Source organism: Vipera berus, assembly GCF_964194415.1.
Source record: "Vipera berus genome assembly, chromosome: 1".
Taxonomy (NCBI): Eukaryota; Metazoa; Chordata; class Lepidosauria; order Squamata; family Viperidae; genus Vipera; species Vipera berus.
Window position 1 is genome coordinate 344,718,785 of NC_138202.1, and position 22,771 is coordinate 344,741,555.

Consider the following 22,771-nt stretch of genomic DNA (forward strand, 5'->3'; position numbering starts at 1 on the left):
ACAACCTGCCTCCAGAAGCTGTGAATGCTCCAACACTGGAAGTTTTTAAGAAGAGACTGGACAGCCATTCGTCCGAAATGGTATAGGGTTTCCTGCCTGAGCAGGGGGTTGGACTAGATGACCTCCAAGGTCCCTTCCAACTTATTATTATTATTATTATTATTATTATTATTATTATTATTATTATTATTATTATTAATAACAATAACAATAATGTATAAATATTAATCACTGTCCATCTTGAATACATAACGGAAGGAGGAAGGAAGCTAGTTTTATTTAGTTTCTTATCTTTGTATTTTTAAACTTCAATTAGAAAATAGACTTGGTTGTAGACCTGATCCAATTTTTAAGGTTAATCAAAGTTAAACTGCATGCACCAGATGGGAGAGAAGGATTATTTTCGATTCCCTATTCCATCAATACACCATGCAAAGATATCTTCTCTAGTAAAAACTATTTACTTGAAGAGACAAGTAAAGAAATTCCCTGGGATTGTCTCAGACATGCTTTTCAAAAGGCAACTGGACTTCCTTTGTTTTTCTTTGAAGATGTTTCACATCCAAGAAGCTTCATTGGTTGAACCGATAAAGCTTCTTGGATGAGAAGTGAAATGTCTTTGAGGAAAACCAAAGTCCAGTTACCTTTGGAAAAAGCATGTCCCAGATAACTGAGAAGCTCCATAGACAAACTTCTTAGGGGGAAATTCTCTGCAAAATAGGAATAAAATCTTGAAGACTGAGTTCTTCAGTGAAGTATTCTCTTTTAATGAAAAAATGAAGGAAGTCAAAGCCTTGGATGAGATTTAAGATGTAGGATTGGTGAAGGAATGTGGCTAAACATGGCATTAAGGCCATACCTGTTAAACCAGTGTTACATATGCTGAGTCTCATATTTTGATAGGAATCCTTATCTCCTACCTCGGGTGTATCTCGTGTTAACATTCCAGTAGTGAAGGAGAAAGGTAGGATCTTGTCTCCTAAGATGGGGTGATAGATACCTGTGTCCTGCAGGAAAATTATGATTATAGCAATGATTTAGGTCACTATTATCATCTTGCGGGGGGGGGGGGAAACAGTTGCTCCTCCTTTTCCCATCCTTGCATGTGAGTTGAAAGCCCAGGCATCTACAGGGGGACAGGGGACATCATGGCATTGTACTGTCACTGTGCAAATGATGCAAATGCTCCATGCAACTTTTTTATAGCTTCTATCAGATATCAAGAGTAATTTAACAGTGGTCAACCGTAAGCAAGTTGAAAGGAAACTCTGGTATTCCTTCAATTGGAGAGGTTGGGGAGAAACGTGGTTCTTTAAGTTTATTTTCTATGTGTGGTCTTTTACATCCTGACTATCCTCTTGTAATTTAGAGGAGTCTTATGCTGGAAGTGGAAAGGAAGCCCGCTCATGCCTCCCCACCCTCTCCATTTCTTCCTTAGCTGAAAACCCATCCTTGCAGCAGCTTTGGAGGCTGATTATGGGGATGGGTTATCTGTGCCAGTGCTTCGGCGGGAGGTTAAATGCTCTTGTGGATGACAAGATCACTCCTTCCACAGGGCTTGATGATGGATTGCAGGAGTAACTGCCTTATGGAAATGATCCCTGAAAACAAGGAGGAAAGCAGGCTACAACCCTGCAGAAGCCTAATTAGCTGGACGATCTCCTTCATCTATCTCAAGCCACTACTAGCTCCGTCCCAGGAAATATTCCTCAAGAGCAGGGCTGGGGCCACATAAGAAACTGGGACTGTTGTGGAGGGCAGGCGCCCCCCCCCCGTCACTGACAGTGCCCGATGTTGTGGGCCAGATGAGGCCCATGGAATGTAAAATGCCCAGGTCTGCTCAAGGAGGAGGGAGGAAGTCAGCAACAACGCTAGCAAGACTTATGTGACAGATCTCTTGCCTGCTTTTCCATTAATAATTGGGTTTATATTTGCAGATATTTATATAGATTATAAATTCTTTTCAGTATATTGTTCCGAAAGGTAGTAAATAAATGACTTTAATCAAGCCACTGAAAATATATCATGCTTCCAACTCTTGAGACCATTTGGAGAGAGAGAGACATCAACGGGAAGCCCTGAAATTTGAGATGCTGGAGTAGGGAGGCACCCAAGGTTGCAGTTTTTCTGGAACTGGATTTGGAGAGACCTACGAATTGTGGTCCTATTTTGACCACTTTAGCTAGTTTGGAGAGCTGTAGGAAGAACAAACACCCTTCCCTTTCCCCCCCCCCCCTCTTGAATAAACTATGGGTAGTAAGCACCATATAGGATGAATTATTTCTGCTTTAAAGCGTTCAAAAGAGGATGCTCCAACAAGGACATTTATAATTCAATATTTTCATGCGCTTCTTTTCCTTCCAGAGCTACTGTTTTTGTGTCGTGTATTCATTAAAAACAAATGTGAAACAGTTGCTGTGTCAAATTTCAACTAAGGAGAACTTGATCCAGCACCTCTTCTCGGAGCCAGAAAGTTCGCTGGGCAGCCTTGATCCAGTCCTCAAGCTGCTGATAGGAACAGATCTCATAAATGTGCTGCATTTAGGCATAGACGAGCCCAGTGCTTGTAAGCGCCGTGCATACACTTGGGATTTTGTAGATTGGAGGGCCTCTCCTTCTATTTCCTTATCCTGGTTTTTGTAAGGCTGAGAGAGACCTCATGGTACAGTCTGTCCCTTGGAGCAGGGTGGGAAAAAGTGGTTTTTTAGCTATTGAAAGTACAATTCCCATTATCTTGATAATTGACTATCCTGGTTTGGGCTGATGAGAAACATGTTCAGCAATCTCTGGCATATCGGAAGCTATTGCCTCATGTGTTTTTGTTTTTGTTTTAAAGGCAGGATAAAACTGTAATGTGGATTAAGCCTGTACCTGTTCTCCCTACCTTGTATGCTTCAACGTGTGCGTGTATGCAAAGGAGAGACATGGTTATGGAAGAAAAAGACTCAACAAAAGGCCATTGTGATTGTTTCAGGCAAAGCAGACTGAGGATCACTTAATTCAGCATTTACTCATGAGAATGATTCCCACAAGGAATCATGCAACTCTGCCTGCTTTGGCTCAGAATACAGAAGGCAATTGAATCAAAGGAATCCATTTCCACTCGCATTCATCCAGCCTGGGAAATTCAGTGGGCCGCAGCATTTGTGTCAGCAGGGGATTCCTTGCTCCTAGCGTTAAATTACTGTCATAATCGCTCAATTATTTCTTCCTTGTACTGTTTAAAATAAAAATCCATCACATTCTGAGGTTCTCCCTTCTCCCCCCCCCCCATCATTTATTAGGTTGAGTGTTTAGGAAAATCAATTATACTCAGTCGGGCATGAATTGATGAATGTTCGTGCAATAATTGCCAGTTGTTAAATCAAATGTACATTCTCTCCCTCTTCCCCCATCCTCACTTCCTGATTCCCCCCTCCCCTTTTTCAGAGGGCAGAGGTAGCCCAAAGAGAAGCAGAGTCCTTGAAGGAGCAACTCTCATCTGCAAACAAATCTCTCCAGCTGGCTAACCAGATTCAGAAAGCACCAGATGTGGTAAGAGGCAGCACCTATTTCCAATAATCCCCTTTCTGGAATGCCTGCCATCAAACTTCTTAAACTTTCCTCCTGTGTAAAGCTAAATTATTTAGCCAGAATCTTCTACCCTGGAAATCTCATTCTCCTCTACTACCTTTAAATAGTGACTGTTTGAAGTTATAGTGTCACCTATGGCCTTCTTTTCACACATGGCAACATCCCTATGGTCACAAAATCAAAATTCAAACAGTTAGCAACTGGCATGTATTTTTTTTAAAAATCCCATTTATATCCCGCCCTTCTCCGAAGACTCAGGGCCGTTTATGACCGTTGCAATGGCCCAGGGTCATGTGATCCCCTTTTGCGACCTTCCTGACAAGCAAAGTCAAGGGGGAAGACAGATTCACTTAACGACCGTGTTACTAACTAAACAATTGCAATGATTGACTTAATTGTGGCAAAGAAGTATTGTTGAATGTCTCGCTTAGCAACAGAAATGTTGGGCTCAATTGTGGTTGTAAGTTGAGGAACTACCTGTGTCTGTGTTCACACGCACACGCACACACACTGCAAGACAAAAGATGGATCTAGGCACTTAATTTGATTAGTTTTTATAGAGAGAGCTCTACATGTGATATTTCCCTGAAGGAAGAATACATTGGCCCAAATCTTATGTAGTCTTAGGTAGAATTAGATATAGGCATAGATAGAATTTATCATCGTTACACAAGCAAGATGCTGTAAGCCTGAGTGAATCCTTGGGCTTTACAAATTTATGTAATAATGGTTTCATTGTATCTTCTGTTTGTGGGTTGACATTCTTCAAAAACCAGGGAAAACATCACTTTGCCCCTAACAGTTAGAACAATAAATCAGAAGTTGTGAATGCTCCAACACTGGACGTTTTTAAGAAGAGACTGGACAATCCTTTGTCTGAAATGGTATAGGGTTTCCTACCTGAGCAGGGGGTTGGACTAGAAGACCTCAAAGGTCCCTTCCAACTCTATTATTATTGTTGTTATTGTTGTTATTATTATCAAGGCAATTTCTAGTTTTTAAGTGTTCGGTTCCAGGTAAGTGCTAAGCAAGCTACAGATCCTGGATTATTTGGGTAGCTTATTTACTGAATTAGAGTTGGTCTAAAAACATTGATTTCTAGTTTGTATGTAATTAAAACCCAATCCTGAAAGTTCACCTAAATGACCAGTTCCAAAGTTGAAGTAATGCATAGGTAACTTCTGTGAGGCTGGGGGATGATGAAATGCTGCCTTAGTTAAAAGTTTCATGAGAGCTATGGAAACAGTCTCCAGAAGGCTCAAGAGTGGCACTACTAAAACATTCAAGAATGTTTATTATTCAAAATAATAGTGATTAATTAACAGAACATTGTGTATTGAACTATGATTGAAGCAAATACAGCACAAACTTCAGAGGTCCCTTCCAGCCCTATGATTCAGGTAAACAAAATGTGCTAACAATAGCAGTACAAGATAATTAGGATTATTTTACAAGCCCAGCTTTCTCCCAAATTGCTATCCTTGGGTGGGACGGTGGGAGGTACAAGTCCAATGCATCTAGAAACAGCCAGGCTGGGGAAGGCTTTATTAGCTGTTGGCCTTGAAAGTAGATTTTCTGGGTAAAAATTCCATTGCATAAAATAAGAAATGGTGTGGAAATAAAAATTAGACTGCATAATAAATTCTGACTTAATCCAAAAAGCAGACTTATTTATCAGATTTGTAAACTATAACTACACCGATTAATAGCTCTGACTTAAAACGCAGTTATGTTAATTGACTTTAATTCAAATTAAATATCCTTGTAAAAAGTTCTAAAATGGCCCCCATCAGACAGCAACTCTGTATTTGTAAATACAAAATTATTTGTATTTTAAAATGCAGAGAACAAAAAGGAGACATTTCTTCTCTCACACTAAAATCTGGAACATATGCATTTTCTATTAAAACTGTTTCTTAATTTGCCAAGAGTTGAGTCTTTGTTACATGTATGCAAATATTATTGAGGTGATTGATGCTACATGTTTTTGTTAATCATGACTGGCTTCAGATGTGTTTTATTCTTTGGCAGTTCTGTAAATTCAGCTGCACAAATTATTTGTTGGAGAAAGATGTTAGTAATCAAGCTGAAAACAATGATAATGAGGAAATCTGGCAAAACACTAAGAAGGAGAACTCATAGTCCAGATCCCACTTTCCATACCTTGAGTTCACCTCCTAATTGACACTGAAATTAGGGAATGGAAAAGGGGCTCTAAAGAGAGTTTTATGGCACCAGGAATCATTGGATAGGTTATATATTTAGGAATCTCTATTTTAGGTCGAAAACAGCCCTGTGTGATAAACACCATAAAATGTCATATGGAATAAATCAGATTATGTATTGAAACAATGATGTAATCAGTTTAAGCAAGATTTTGTCAACCTTTTTTTTTCTCTAGCATGTTTTAATACTTCCCAGAAAAAAATAGTACATTTGATGCTGGGAATTTTAGGTTGACCTGTCCATTCTCTATATCCTCATACTAGCTTTTCATTTTTGTTCTCCAACATTTTTAATGCGCCGCAGGTAATCTTTGGCATGTTGCTTTGCCACTGTGTGATCTTTTCTGTCTCCTCTCTCTCCAATTTCCTTTATCTCTTAGGAGCAGGCCATTGAAGTGTTAACACGATCCAGCCTGGAAGTAGAACTGGCCTCCAAAGAACGAGAAATTGCTCAGCTGGTTGAAGATGTTCAGAGACTTCAAGGCAACCTTACCAAACTTCGGGAAAATTCCACCAGCCAAATCTCCCAGCTCGAGCAGCAGCTGACTGCCAAGAACAGCACTCTCAAAGTAAGCAAGCAGTTTGGTTTCCTCCGTGGCTTTAGATAGGAATCTGGGAGGAAGGTAAATGGCATATTTGACCCTCTAATACTATTTTGACGTTATTCTTACTGCTGTTATAGGGCCTTTCAACCAGTTAATTTAGAATTCAGATTGGTTCTGTCAGGAAAAAAAAAGCATCCAAGAGAAAGGTAAAGGTAAAGATTTTCCCTTTAACCAGTTATATCTGACTTAGGAGGCAGTGCTCATCTCCATTTCCTAGCCGAGGGAGCCAAGTTATCTGAAGACACTTCCATGGTCATGTGGCCAGAATGACTATATGCCGAGGCACACAGAACGCTGTTACTTTGCCACCGAAGTGGTATCTGTCTACTCATATTTGGGTGCTTTCAAACTGCTAGATGGGCAGTTTGAGCTGGTACAAGTAACAGGAGCTCACCCCTTGCACAGTGCCTGGGCCTCAAACCTGGACTGTCAGTAAGTAGGCAGATACAGTCCATTTGTTCTGCATCAGGAAATTTGACTGCCATTCGCAGGCCAGAATCTTGAGATACTCTCATTTGCCCAGGAAACAAGCCGTCTATGAGAGTTTACAGGAGGACACTGTCTTTGGGGAGTTTGCTATTTGGGAAGCAGAGATTTTGAGTGATAACATATTACATATTTCATGAAAGCCAGTTTGGTATAGAGGTTAAGGCATCAGGCTAGAAACACAGAGATTATGAGCTCTAGTCCTGTCTTAGGCACAAAGCCGACTGAATGGCCTTGGCCAGTTACTTTCTCTCAGCCTTAGGAAGCAGGCAGTGGCAAACCACTTCTGAAAAACCTTGCCAAGAAAACTGCAGAGACTTGTCAAGGCTCTGAGAGGGTTGAACAGAAGTTTTTTTAAAACAACAACAACAACAACACACCATACTTTGTAAGCCCTATTTCTTGATTTGAAATTGGGTGAAGTCTGGTTGCTATATGCATAGATATATGTTCCTTAGTTGGAGAAAAGACAACACAGCCCAATACTCTACCTCCAATATTTGGTTGGGTAATATTAATATAAAATCCTGGTTCAGAGCTGTGTGATTTCCTCCCCATTGGAGGAAGAGATTAAATTTGATGCAGATTGAGTGATTACGAGGGATTACGAATACGAGACAAACTAAAATCTGGAAGACTTACTACACTGATCTTCCTCATTTATTAGTTGTGCCCACTGTTTAGGCTACTACATCGGATGGGCTTCTTGATAAACTTTTCTTAACTGCTGCATAGGAATTTCTCTCACCCACCCACCCACCCACCCCTCTGTTAATGCATCATCTGCAAGCTCGTGGAGGAGTATTTTTAGACCTTGCACAGCATTAGAATCATGCCTTTTATTTTGTCTGAAAAAGAAGCAAGTTGATAGTTAGAGCCAGATTGTCTCACAGCTTGAACTTTTTGTTCCACTCTGTGTTTCACTGGGTTCTTCCAGACAATTATTATGCTAATCTTTTTCCACAACTGTTGTGGGCTGTGGAAGCACTCGGGGTCTAAATGGCTGGAGTGCACAGTTTCACATTTGTCAAAGGCCATACTAAGTTAGTTTTTCCAATTTCTCTTCTTCCTATGATGATAGGCATCTGCATGTTCAAAGTGGGGGGAATAACCATCAATTTCAAAAAAAGACATAGATGGAAGTTAGCTTGAGGAGAGGTCAATAGATCAGACGTTACAATATTGTACAACCCCCCCCCCTCAATCCCTATTGATGAATTCAAGAAATATCTACCAGTGAAAGTTCTATATTGCTTAAAGCTTTGTAGGTTGAAATCTGAATTTAAAATCTTATTTGATATCTAATTGCAACCAATGCAGTTGCTTCAACACAGATGTAATGTGTGCACCACCAGGCATCCCATTCAGCAACCTGGCTTCATTCAAGATCATCCACAGTTTTCAGATCAAGCATAATCATAGACATAACAATAGTCCATGCCTGATTCTACCAGTATGTAAATAACATTTGTTAATCTGTACCTCTCCAGAAAAGGGCATCATTGGTTTATTAATTAAACAAGAAAATAGGCACTCCCGAACACAAGAGTCATTTTGGGCCATAAGTGTAAATTAGAACACACGACAAAATCTTTGCTTATTTTTTCTAAGGCAGCAAAGTCTCATTTAGAATAGGCAGACTGTCCACATCCTCTGTTTGGGAACTATCCACAAACCCAAAAAGTGGTCTTGTGTTCAGGATTTCTTAGTCTTCATTCAGTCCCTCATTTCATCTAGACACACAGTCTCAGTGATATAGAGAAGTGGAGCTGATGTCATTGATTTTGGGTGATAAACCACAGGAAATCAATTTGTTCATATCAGACTATAAATAACAACAGCAACAACTATATTTATTAACTTGGTAGGAAGGCCAAATTGTGCAATAAGACTAATCAAAATTATTTTTCATTTCTTTATTGCCTATAAGCAACTGGAAGAAAAGTTGAAGGTGCAAGCTGACTATGATGAGGTTAAGAAAGAATTGAAGTAAGTGTATCCACCATTGAGTTGCAGCACTTTTTCCTATATAAATGAAATGGTTTTGAGCTAAGGCTCAATTTGTAGTCACCAAGCAAAAGAAAAAGAAATGTTTGTCATTTAGGGCTATCAATCTGTCCTACTGAAAATGTTAAGCATTATGGAAACCATACACATCACATATACAAAGAAATTTTGAGAAATGTGTCTTGAACATTGTTTATAGTCTTCAGTTGCTTAATGGAATAATTGGTTTTGTGAAAATATAAGAGGGCTTCTTTGAGTTCTTAATTTTAAGGTGCCCTGTATTCAAATAGAGAACATAGTGCAGGGTCCAATCTGGATCGGTCACTGGGATCAGAGGTTTTGTCTTCCGAGCTTTTGGACTTGTGCTAGAGCCCATCTTTAGCCTAGAGCAGGGATCCCCAACCCCCGGGCCATGGACAGGTACCAGACCACGGCATGCCAGCAACCAGTCCGCACAAACAAGCAAAGCCCCATCCATGAGATGCAGGCAGCACACAAAACCACGCCTCCTCCTGTCTGCAGAAAAACCTCTCTCCATGGAACCGGTCCCTGGTGTCCAAAAGGTTAGGGTCCACTAGCCTAGAGAGAAGTTCCCTGAGGATGGGGATCCAGCACAAGTCCAAAAGCTCGGAAGACAAAACCTCTGATCCCAGTGACCGATCCAGATTGGACCCCGCAACATTATCCTGGGACACATATATTCGCCTTCATTTGTGAAAAAACACTTGTCTCCAGACACCAGTTAAACAACCAAAATTTAACTTGAATTTTAAATTTTAAGATCTCTGTTGTTTTATTGTTTCCTATTGGCATTTTGATTAAATGATTGTGAACCACCTAGAGCAGGGGTAGGCAACCTCGGCTCTTTTATGACTCATGGACTTCAACTCCCAGAATTCCTGAGTCAGCATAGCTAACTATGCTATGAGTCAGCATAGCTAACTAGCTATGCTGACTCAGGAGTTCTGGGAGTTGAAGTCCATGAGTCATAAAAGAGCCGAGGTTGCCTACCCCTGACCTAGAGTCACCAACGGATGGCATGTAAGTGTAATAAATAATAATAAAATACTGCCAAACCTGGTCTAGATTTGTAGAGACTCAAAAGTTTACAGACAGACTCCAAAAAAGGGGCAACTCTAAAATGAGAAAGTAACTCTCCAGGTAATTGAATAAGGATTGGATAGGCCCAGTTATCATAAAAGGCTGACAAATGAGTGAAATTTAAAAAGATGGTGGAGGGGAGCCAGAACAGACTGGGGAAACCTGGAAGCAAAGCAAACCTGTAGCCTGGCTAGAACGTTAAAAGAGGGCAATTCCCTGCCATAATTTTTTTTGTTATAGGTCCCACTTGAGCTTACCAGTTTTGTAAGGCACCTTGTGGACTTGCTTAAACTTCACCTAGGCACTGTAGAAAGATCCATTATTGCTGGTCTGCCAAGTAGAAAAGGAAAGCACAGATACTCTAAAAATTGTAGGGATTCTACCACAGACAGAAGAAAGCAGAAATATTTCCTTGTGAAGTAAGCAGCGTGAAATAAAGAATGAATCTTTCCTAGCAGGCCTCTAAAAGTAGTTTAAGGAGACCCAGATTTACTGACTTTAATTATTATAAATAAATATAGGTAAAAGTAAAGGTTCCCCCGCACATGCGTGCTAGTCATTTCCAACTCTAGGGGCCGGTGCTAATCTCCGTTTCAAAGCCGAAGAGCCAGCGCTTGTTCGAGGACGTCTCCATGGTCATGTGGCCGGCATGACTAGACGCCAAAGGCGCACAGAGCGCTGTTACCTTCCCACCCTAGTGGTCCCTATTTTTCTACTTGCATTTTTACGTGCTTTTGAACTGCTAGGTTGGCAGAAGCTGGGACGAGTAACAGGCGCTCACTCTGTTACGCGGCACTTGGGATGCGACCCGCCAAACTGCCGACCTTCTGATCAACAAGCTCAGCGTCCTAACGCACTGAGCCACCGCGTCCCTATAAATAAATATAAAATCCTACTATTTTACCCCTAAGGTCCTCGTACTATCTCTGTTCCCCTATCTATTCTTTCATATTGCCCACTTGCAATACCCTTTTCATATACTGGCTTATATTCCAGCATGAAATAATGGCCATTTGTCAGCAGAAGCCCTCTAAACTGTATGTATGACAAGAGTAGTCAGGCTAGGCTAAAAAAAATAAATGGATTCTTTTTTGATGTGAAAAATGAGCCATGTTCAAATGCAAAGAAGGGAACACTTAAACTCTCTGGGCTAATATCTCAAGATGGTTGTCCTTGAGAAAAGAAATGCCAAAGACTGATTTTATATGAAACAACTGAGTTGAAATTTATTCATTTGAAGATTTAGCACTATTTTTCAAGGATTACATGGAGACCATTCTGCATCACACTGCATGTGTTAAATGGCTCACTGGTGCTATAATGTGTCACACCTAATAACTGTGAATGTCCATTGTCAAGAATGTAATTATCACTGTCTATACCATCTACTTCGTGTTTTCTGCTGACCATACTGCATGCAGTTCCACCCATTTAATCTTTGTGTATATTTTAATATATAATTTTTATTAAGAATTTTAAACAGAAGAAAAAAAACTAAGAACAACAACAATTCTAAGATCTGTGGACTTCAACTCCCAAAATTCCCCAGCTAACTGGCTGGGGAATTTTGGGAGTTGAGGTCCATAGGTCTGAAAGTTGCCAAGGTTGGACATCCCTGCTTGACAGTATAAATCCCAATTACAAATATACTATATTACCTCTTACTCCATTATTACAAAAATAATTTCTCCTTTTTTATTATCTTTTTTTCCTAATTCAATATGTAGATCGTAAGTTTTTTGTTTAATGCAAAAAGTTCATAAACTTCCAGTCAGCAATGAATGTACATAGTGTGTTTTTTTTCTTTTTTCAAATATTTTGTTCCTTAATTTAGCCATCTCTGCAAATTTCTGCATCTTCACCAACCGTTCCTCCCTTGTGGATACGTCTTTTCACTTTTGTGAATATTATAATTTTGCTGTATTTGTCATATATAAAAACAAAATTCCATGACTCTTTTCTAGTTGTTTGTCTATCAATCCCCAAAATAAATCCTTTAATTGTATGTTGTGGTTTTTGTGTCCCTTCTGACACCTCCATTTGACTCTCTTCCAAATCATCTTTAAATCTTTCTAAAAGCTGTCTCACCTTCTGAATAGAATTCATTCAAAATCTCTGCTTTTTGAAAGAAAATATTAGATAGGTTGTCCTATCTAAATGAGATTTTTTTGTGTGTATTTAATCTTTCAGTCAAAAAACCCCCACTTTCTGTTCAATAAAATGCTAATAGCAATTTCTTACTTCTAAAGAAGCATCTGTATTATCCATTTTCAATCTTGTATTAAAATGCTGCTGCAAAATGTGATCACTTGCTTTTTCTTAACAAAATTTTCTTTGACACATTTCTTGTTCTGGCAAATCTAGAATTTATTCTATAAACTTTATCAATCTCTGTCTCAGTATCCTCCTCTTCTCAATCCAAAAAGTTTTCTAAAGCTTTAATAATCCTTTATCTAATATCTTCATCTGAGTTTTCTGGAATTGCTCTAAATCTCAAGTAGAATTCCTCCTCTCGATTTCCATATTTCCATTATTCAATTCTCTTTCTAACTCTCTATACATAACGTCATCTTGCTTTTTAAAATTTCCATTTTCCCATTAATATGTTTTATTTTTCCGAACATTTGTTTTGCAAAACTTTCCATTTTCCTAACTTTTTCTTTAACCTCTTTCCTCATCTTTGCAAATTTTTCATACATTCTTTTTTGAAATGCTTCAATGTATTATGCAAAGATTATCCAACTTACTTCATATTATCTGACAAATTTGGCGTCATTCTCTTCTCTGCAGATTGCTCTACCAAACCTCTCCTTCCTTCTATCCTTGCAGCTTTTCTCATTGTTGCCAATTTGATATTATAGTCTAAAGATAAAAGTAACTCTGGCAGAGGAAAGAAACAAACCTCTCTTTTTTTCTCTTTTCTCTTTCTATGTCTTTAACGCTTTCATCTCTGATGACACATTCCACAACTTCAACCACATCACATTCCACATTTCCATAGCAACAAAAATATCAGAGTCTGGATCATATTACCTTACCTTTTGTTTGGTAACATCCACCAATTTCTTGCATTATTTAGATGTGAAAAGAAAGCATTCCCACAAAGGTTTAATTCAAGTTTATATAAAAGTACCTTCACCAAAAATAAAAATAATGAAAATAAAATGTTACTGTGTGCTTTGTCCATTTTAAACTTTCTTCAATCATCTGATGGTTTTTTGCCCCAAAATTTTGAATTGTTAACATCTTAAAGTCTTTTTGTATTATTTTAATCCAGAAAAATGATACATTCACCAAGAGGGGTCTTTATCTTGCTACAAAAGAATTTTCTCTTTGTAGATTAAGCAAATCCAAAGTGACTAAAATAGGAATGACTGGATCCATATAGACTATATTGTAGCTGTGAGTGAAGATGCAATCCCACAACCCCAGCCACTTGTTTCTGTATATATTCATACAGTGCACACAAAGGCATATATATTCATGTGTCACAAGATTGTTCACAAACGCTTTTGCATGTAAGTGTGTGAGTCTTTATGGTGCCACTTGGTTTTGCTGCATCAAGAATTAATACAGTTGCTATTCCAGAAATGATTTTAATGTTTCTAGAAATGAGTTTAATGTTTAATGACTCTTCTAGGTTTCATAAGAAATATCAAGCAATTATTTTGTCCTGTCACCTTGGAGCAACTGGTTATTTAAATGAAAAAAAAACCCTCCTTTGAAAAGCCTGCAATGTATTGGGCTATGGCAGGGGTAGGCAACCTTGGCTCTTTTATGACTCAGGAATTCTGGAAGTTGAAGTCCATGCATCATAAAAGAGCCAAGGTTGCCTACCCCTGGGCTGTGGAAATAATTTGTATGTACTGTAGATTTCTTGATAAGTGAGCTAGTATATTTTACATATACTTCACATTTAACATTCATTTACAATGATGGTGGTTGTGATTTCCTTGTCTGTGTTGGTATTTTGCCATTTTATTATGACTGTGTTCCCTCTTTCCCTTCAAGCAACATACATATACGTTTATATTGTTTCTGACAGCTTAAAATGTTATATCCTTATTAACCTTTAAATTTATGTTGCAAATGAGCCTGGCGGAATCTCACTGTGCAGTTATTTAGGGGACATTTGAGAGGATGCTTTTCTCTGATAACTAGCATTAGTAGTTATTCTATATTCATTATCAGATTATATGATTCCAAAGAAAAGTTGTTAAAGTTATCACTTAGGGTGTTCCTGGAGAGCCGAAAATTACAGTGTTAATGCCCTTTAGTAAAGCTGTTAAGAAAGGATGGAGCGGAAAATAACTCTACTCTTTTTCCACTTTGCAGCATCCTGAAGTCCATGGAGTTTGCGCCATCTGACGGCTCAAGCATCCAGGTAATTCATTCAATTTTCTGGTAGAGCAAAGCTGGATAAATTTTTTTGAATGTTCACTTGGATTGAGAACTTGCTATTCAAATGTAGCAAGAGCTTGTAGGAATTGTGAGTGGTCACAGCTATTGTTCTTCTTCTTTTACAGAAAAATCTTACATTCTCTGTTAGCTGGTATTCACAGTGTGGCTGCTGGGTTTTTTTTTAATTTTTCCTGGTGTTGGCTATTGGTGTTTAAACTGCCCTGCATTGCTTTGAAATGAGATGGGCAGCTAATAAATTTAATAAATAAAGGTTACAGAGGAAAATAATACAGAAATAAATACAAGAATTGAAGTGGGAACTTGTAGTCTAGAACTTGTGGTCTAACCTAAACCACAAGTTCCTTCAACGACCATGGGTTTATAAGATGATCAGACACAATAATAATTCAATTGTCCCATGTACTTCCAACTTATGAAACTTGGGCTGACTGGCTTCTCCCATGAGTAGAACAGTAGTACACCAACTGGTGAGGATTTGATCATCATCACACACTTTTTGTGGAAGGATTCAACAGGCACCTGCCTATCTGAACCTAGTTTATTGTGACTTGCAAACCATGCAAGATGTATGAGGATGATTAGAATGACCCCAAAAGATAACTGTTTGAAAAGTTGTGATGAAGATGAACTTTCGCGAGTCTTAAGATATTAATGCAGATGACAAATGAGCTGTACTTTTCTATTTCGTCCACTAACACAATTATTTCCACTGTTGTATGAGCATTGAGCTGATAATTATATGAATAATAATTAACAAACCCAAACCATTTACAACAGGGGTGTCAAACTGTCGGCCCACGGGCCGGTCGCATCATCCAGAAGCCGTGCCCACCCATTGCTGGCAATGGCAAAACTCCCGATATGTTGCACAACGTCACGTGATGTTGCGAGTTTGACATGTCTGATTTACAATATAAACACCGTGAAGGGGGTTGACTCCAGTTTCTCTTAAATATCAGTTTCAGAGAGAAATAGGGATTGGCAATTTGAACCATCTCCCTGATCTGAACAGTACAACAGTTTTCCTGGCGTGGCATCTCATTCTGCTCACATTACAACTCCCAGAATTATCTCATTACATTGAAAGTTCCACAAATTCATCTCAACACACTTCAAGGGTGTTAGATTTTCCACATTGACTTCATTCTCATTTCATTTCATTTCATTTATTATATTTGTATACCGCCCTTCTCCCGAAGGACTCAGGGCGGTGAACAGGGCACATATAAAAATACAGAATACAAAAATTAAAAAAAGAATTAAATAAGAGCCCGAGCTAAAAACAATAGAATAATATAATAATCCACAATAAAAAACCCCAACACATCCCCCATCAGGCCAGGCCGGCTTGTTCAAATAGGTAGGTCTTCAGACCGCATCGGAAGGAGCGAAGGTCAGGTGCCATCCGGAGCTCGTTACTAGTATGTTGTTCTAAGTTTAAATCCTAAATGCACAAGTGAACGAAATTAAATCTTGTGCAAAAGTGAAGTATCCCCAGCGTTCCTTGCTGTGTATTTCTTTCATTGAATCATAGGTTACAAATTGGATTCCAGAATCTTCAGTGCACACTTAGTGGTTTTGATGGTTGAGAGGAAGGAAGGAGAAAGGAATGGCTTTGGTTACTACTTTCAGTTATCTCTTTCACTCAAGCTATCTCTTTCATACAACCTGAAACATAATGTTGCAAGGAAGATAATCCCTGATATTGCTGTGTCTAAAGACAAGCAGGTGTAAAAAAATGATTTAGTGAGGCATTTAAACAGTCTCTACAGCCACTAAGCAAAGCAGTGAAGTGCCATAGGCTCGAATCTGCACTCTTTTGAATTCCCACCCTATCGTCCCGGGACAACAACCTGAACCAGTTCCTATGTTTTCTCTTTGTTCTCTCTACACCTCCATAGGATGCTGCATCAAAACCACTGGAGGTCTTATTGCTGGAGAAAAACCGCCTGCTACAGTCAGAAAATGCCACGCTGCGGATCACGAACAGTGACCTGAGCGGTAAGTGGATGGGAGAAAAATAGGTAATTATCATTTAGGTTGTGCTTGCTCTCAGGAGATGAGGATGGGGAAAGGGAAGGGGATGTGAAACCAAGGCCAGAGCAATGACAGAAAGATGAATGGTGAGCAAGGATCTTGTCTTATGTTGGAGTCCCTGCTTATACTTATAGATAATAGACTAAGACTCGGAGCCCTTAGAAAAATGGTAAAGGTGAAGGAGGAGAAATGTTCTCATATGTGGTGACGAGCAGCATTGGAGCCTGCCTTCCCTTTCAATTGTTTAGTCTCACCGTGACATTATTTTCCCATGCACACTTCTCCCAAAACATAGATTGGCGTTTCAAAGAGACCCTGTCTTGTTTTCATAGCTGATTCATTCACTCGAATCCCTGACCTCCTTTATTTCCATTAGCGGTGAATATTGGCTTCATTTGGCTGCGTATGTGTTTTGTTTTGTAAGGGATGCTTTGCATGCCGTAAATGAACAATACAACTGGGGTCTCCAAATAGATAGAATTTCCTGGAGTTTTTATCTTTTTTTTCAATTAAGGTTTCTAGAGCTGGTGCCTAATTTGTCAGTGGGCAGTTGGGTGATTGCTGCCTTGTGTGTAATTTCTGTGTTATTCTGTGGCTTCCTTTGAGCAGTGGTTTCTATGTCTTGCGTGTGTTTCATTTAGCCTCGATGAATGTTTGCTGCATTTGGGCTCAACAAGGTCTGTTCTTATGTGGGGGGTTGGCGGGGTATCGGAACAACTCAAATGTGCAAGGAACCAGAGTAATATTTGTGTGTGCGTCAATGAATTTTAAACTAAAACGAAAGAATGATGTAACTGCACTTCATGTCATTGTTCTACTGCTAATATTTGGAAGGGGGAATTCTCCAGGCTGCAACATACAAGAAAGGTGCAAACATGAAATGCATGTTGTTTGTCTTGGGGGCCTTGTTTGGCTGATTAAAATTAAAAGAAACAAACAAAACAAAACAAAAACAAAAACCCAAACCACTTTCTTCATTGGCCCTTATTTCAAGAACGAAACAAAACGCAACCTGCACTATTTTTCCCTTTTGTGGGGCAAGCTCTGCATTTTGGTCTTGGTTTCCCCCCTTCTTTTTGATCCCCCATAATGCATTATGTTTGACCTTCCTTGTAGGGTCAGCCAGGAGAAAAGGGAAAGACCAGCCTGAGAGTCAGCGTCCTGCAACCTTGCCGGCCTCCCCTCCTCCTCAGTTGCCCCGCAATGCAGGGGAGCAGGCTTCCAATACTAATGGTACACACCAGTTCTCACCAACGGGTTTAAGTCAAGACTTTTTCAGCTCATCCTTGGCAAGCTCCAGCTTACCCCTGGCTTCTACGGGAAAATTTGCACTAAACTCTCTCCTCCAGCGCCAACTTATGCAGTCCTTCTACACCAAGGCCATGCAGGAAGCGGGAAGCACAAGCATGATTTTTTCAGTAGGTCCCTACAGCACAAACTCCATATCTTCCCAAAGCCCCTTGCAACAAAGCCCAGACGTCAATGGCATGGCCCCGTCACCCAACCAATCAGAAAGCACCGGCAGCACCTCAGAAGGTGAGGAGATAGACACAGCTGAAATTGCACGTCAGGTCAAAGAGCAATTGATCAAGCACAATATCGGACAGCGGATCTTTGGACACTACGTCTTGGGACTTTCTCAAGGATCTGTGAGTGAGATTCTGGCTCGACCTAAACCATGGAACAAGCTGACCGTGAGAGGCAAGGAGCCATTCCATAAAATGAAGCAGTTCCTTTCTGATGAGCAGAACATCCTGGCTTTGCGCAGCATCCAAGGCAGGCAGAGAGGTGAGTGAGGAGGCAGTGGCCTCCATCTTCTCTTTTGGCATCTATGTTCGTCTAGATAGGAGACACTGTCAAAAGAGAATGGTGTGTGTGTGTGTGTGTGTGTGTGTGTGTGTGTGTGTGTGTGTGTTTAAGTTGTGGAAAGAATAGAGAACACCTTGCTAGGAAACAAGCTGAAATAGCAGAGTAAAAAGATAGGTATCTAAGGATTGTGCTCCATCTCCATGGGAATGGAATGTGAACTGCAAAAAGACAAAAGTACCACCGTGCAGCTTGTGTTCATTTCTGTGCGGCTGACCTTGGAGATGGATTCCAATGGGCTGCGATCCGTGTACGCTGATTGAGAGCATACCTCTTAAACCAGAGGTCCCCAACCTTTTGGGCACCAGGGGCCATTTCTGTGGAGAGAAGTTTTTCCACAGACTGGAGAGTGCGTGGTTTTGTATGCTGTCTGCATCCCGTGGATGGGGCTTTGCTTGTATATGCGGACCAGTTGCAGGCATGCCACGGCCCGGTACCGATCCACAGACCGAGGGTTGGGGACCCCTGTCTTAAACTATCTCTCATGCATTGGGCAGCAATGAAAGGAGAGCTGATTTTTTTTAAAGTTTACCTTTGTAGGAAACTTTATCTACCTTGCCTGATCAAACCATAGTAGGGCAGGTTTTTTCATTACATGATCCCTCTTAATTTTGGTTTGTTAAGCATACATTACAGGAGAGTTTTTAAGAAGTAAATTTCACCGTCTTAGCTACAAGGGTTCTCCTGAGCATTTGTAAATTTAGCCCTCTTGCCAATAAGCCATCAGGTCCATTGGGCTGCTAGACTCAGAATAACTTATTATCGTCCCTTGTTATTGGGGCCATGCAAATTCATATATGACAAAAGCAGCTAGTGGGCAGTCTGGCTGGCTGGGGAGATGGGTATAACAGTACAAGGAAGAAGCAGGACAGCTAAAAAGGCTCATTGGGTGTTTTTAATGGAATTAGAGGTTGCCCATGGAATACAGAGATGAAATAGGGATGTATTCTGTCCAAGCATTATTTCTCTTTACTCACTCCAGCCCCATTCTTTTGAAACAAAACTTTTGCAGAAACAAAACTTCTCCAAGGAGCATAATTTAACTGCTTTTAAGTATCCTAGGATGGAAGGAGTTTCCAGCCTTTTCTTTTAATCAGGCCACCATCACTGAAAGCACGATCCCTCAAAATAATGTCCATAGATTTAAGTAAATTTTTATTTGCATTTTTTTCACCCAAAATCAATTTTTTTTTATTTTTTTATTTTAATTTCCATTTATATCCCGCCCTTCTCCGAAGACTCAGGGCGGCTTACAAACTTAGCAGTAGCCTTCATTCTATGTATATGCCTGCTTATTAGGGCTTTCACACACACCGCCAAGCGGCATTATTACAAAGTCAGCTTAATTGCCCCCAACAATCTGGGTCCTCATTTTACCTACCTGGGAAGGATGGAAGGCTGAGTCAACCTTGAGCCTGGTGGGACTCGAACCTGCACTAATTGCAGGCAGCTGGTGTTACTTAAGGAGGCATCAGCCCACTGCTCCACCAAGGCTCTTGTGAGATTGCAAACTTTTTTGTAATCTCAGCATATATACATAAAGCAAAGGAAGGCAGAAGGTCCCCAAATCCTCAGTTGAAAGTAGCTTAGGTAAACAGTTGGGAGAAAAAGTTGGGAGGCCTTCTGTGAATCTTCTTCATCTTTTAAGATCAAAAGTTCACCTATACTCCAGATGTACATTTGGGAGATGCCCTTTATTAGAATTATTTGCCATATGCTTTGTTTACTTTAAAATATTAACTCTATATCCTGTCCAGTTATCAGTCTTGTCTGACAATTTGCAGTAAAACAGAAAACAAAATGATACCTCAGGAAGGTACAAGACGCAAATTGTGAAATAGATTCTGGCAGTATATCAGTTTGATAGGCACAGTGAAACCAGCATTAGCTGACAATAGAAGAAAAGTGCATAGATAGTCCTCGTTTAGCGACTGCCTGGTACAGCAACCATTTGTAGTTACAGTAGGGATGAACAAGTAACTGTGCAAGCAGTCCTCACGTTTGCCGGTACTACCTTTGCAGATCTGTAAAGGAAAGGAAAGCTTGAAGTAAGATCATAGTTACACTTAGCAACCACTTCACTTAACAACTGAGTTGACCGCCCCAGCTGTGGTTGCTTTATACCTGTAATGTAAAGACTTAAAAACACAGCTTTTGAGATTCAGTAGCTATGAAGTGTATGTAGCAATGGAACAGATGGGACTGGGCTTAGAAACACAGACCGGATGTGAATGCAGCAGCAGCACCATTTATTTGCTGCACGATCATAGAAAGAGGAGAGAGAAGAGAGTGAGATGTCAGCTCCATTCCACTCGTAAAATTAGTGTTCCTTTACAGAAGAATTGCATGATGTCTCAATCATACCTTCATAAATATTACTAGGGCATCAAATCTTGTGGGTTTTCCTTGGATTCAGAGATGTCCTCTTTAGCAGTAACCACTTACATGGCTCAGAGGTTCTGCAGTAAATGTTAAACATAGCACAAGGTTGAAACTGGTCAAGTTTCACACTGTCTTATAAGATAACATTTAAGATCAAACTACATAATTCTGAAGGGCAGAAGAGTTCATAAGCAGGAATTTGCCAGGTTGCTATTCAAGGATGGGGTTTGCAGAGGGACAGAAAGAATGCTGGTCTGTACATGCTGCAAACTGGAGCATTCTTGTTTTATTAAGGAATATAAAATGGCTGTATTTTTTTTAACAACCTCTGAAGTTTGATATGGCGTAAGACCTCATCCAAGGATGGGAAATGCTGGAAATACATTCCATGGAGAAAGTAGGAGAGCTGCTTCTTTCTCCATTAAAACGTTCTCCTTGGTCCCTGTAGAGGCAAACAGGCAGGCAACACTCAACTGTAGCTGTTATCTTTTCTCTGTAACTGTGAGAACTAAAAACATGAATTTTTAGCCATATACATTTTCTCATACAATGCACTGTTAACACAGTAGCCAATGAGAGCCCAGTTACATGCACCTGAGCACACGAAAGTTATGCACAATTGTCTAGTACTTACAATAATATGTGAGTGCCTCTGTGCAAAGGGCATTCACTGTATTCTCTATCCTCTCATTCTTGTATGGGGCCTGGGGGACTGGAGTCCCTGCTTAGCTCCCTGTCAGAATATGTGATATGTCCAAAATTCTGATACTCGTAATTTAAAATAAGGTAACAATATACCACATTGTAGTTTTTTTTAAATATCACTATGTATAGCAGTGGTCCCCAAACTTTGTGGCTTGGTGGCCTGGCTGGGAGGAATGGGGAACTGGCTGCTTGAGCGGAGGCCCGTGCACACGTGCAGCTCGACTTACGCAAGCAGCGGGCCAGCATGCATGTGCATGCACACGCAGCTCAACTAATTGAGCTGCACCTACACCAGCCTGCCACTCACATGGCCCGGTTCCCCTCTCCCCCCAGCCATGCAAGCTGAGAGCACACACATGCGCGCCGACCCACCACGAGCTGAGCTGTCCATGCGCATGCGAGCTGAGCTGTCCATGCGCATGCATGCCACCCCGCCGTTTGCTTGGCCTGATTGCAAATAGACCATGGTCTGGTAGTGGGCCACAGCCTGGGGATTGGGGACCCACGATGTATAGAATAAAGATCATGATAGTCAACCATTTCCGCCCACTTTTTATTTTCATAAGATGCTAACTGGTATGGTTGGCTTGTTCCTTCTTCTTATTATATTACATGGAGCTTTGGATATTCACTTTGGAACAAACCTCCTTGCCAGTGTTTACATGAAATAATATTGCAAATGGAAATTTCCCATTCCCAATTCCTGAAGCAGAATTGCTTGTCTTTCTAAGCAGTATGATTTCATTTGGAAGAGAAGCTTTAAAGAGAATAGGAATTTGAGGAGGTTCTTGTGTGCTTTTTTGAAGCAGAACTTCCCTAGATTGCTAAGAAGTGTTTCTAGCATCTTGCAGCATGTTCCTTTCCTTGGGGTCATCCACTCTTGTATGAATTACCGGCCCATCTCTGTCTTTTTATACCTTTCAGATGTTTATTTATATCTTTCTAATCTTCTTTTGATGCATAGCTATAATCTTTTATTAATCAGTAGTCTGCCTTGCTTCCTTTTTCAAAGTAGCCAGGCCTAAAAGGTTTATGAGCTGCTTGATTTCACTGCTGCCCTTTCTCACCATCCACTCCCTCCTTCCCCCCCCCCTCCTTCCCTCCCTCCCCAGCCCCTATAAACATTAGGCAGTTCTTGTGTCATCTCACAGCCCAAAGTTATAAGAAGAACCATCCCCTGATTGTTTTGTTCTTACCCAACTTGTTTTTCAACAGAGAATCCAGGCCAGAACCTGAGCAGGCTATTTCAGGAAGTACCGAAACGAAGAAATGGGTCAGAAGGTACGTCACAGGCAGGTGTTTCTCTTTGCGGTTGATCTTTGGGAAGTGAAGTATGCTTAGTTGTGTGTCGTCTTAACTGTT

General features: G+C 40.2%; 1 protein-coding gene across 2 annotated transcripts in view; it reads left to right on the forward strand.

The window, feature by feature from the left end:
- The window catches only part of CUX1 (cut like homeobox 1), a 346,988-nt gene that overhangs the window by 214,730 nt on the left and 109,487 nt on the right, over positions 1-22,771 (forward strand). The window contains exons 10-16 of one of the 2 annotated variants that reach the window (XM_081318569.1): positions 3,430-3,534; positions 6,179-6,367; positions 8,820-8,878; positions 14,333-14,381; positions 16,321-16,420; positions 17,573-18,244; positions 22,625-22,690. In XM_081318569.1, the coding sequence (XP_081174695.1) occupies positions 3,430-3,534; positions 6,179-6,367; positions 8,820-8,878; positions 14,333-14,381; positions 16,321-16,420; positions 17,573-18,244; positions 22,625-22,690 (1,240 nt within the window). The remainder of the gene's footprint in view (positions 1-3,429; positions 3,535-6,178; positions 6,368-8,819; positions 8,879-14,332; positions 14,382-16,320; positions 16,421-17,572; positions 18,245-22,624; positions 22,691-22,771) is intronic. The other variant, XM_081318568.1, reaches the window with a different exon arrangement.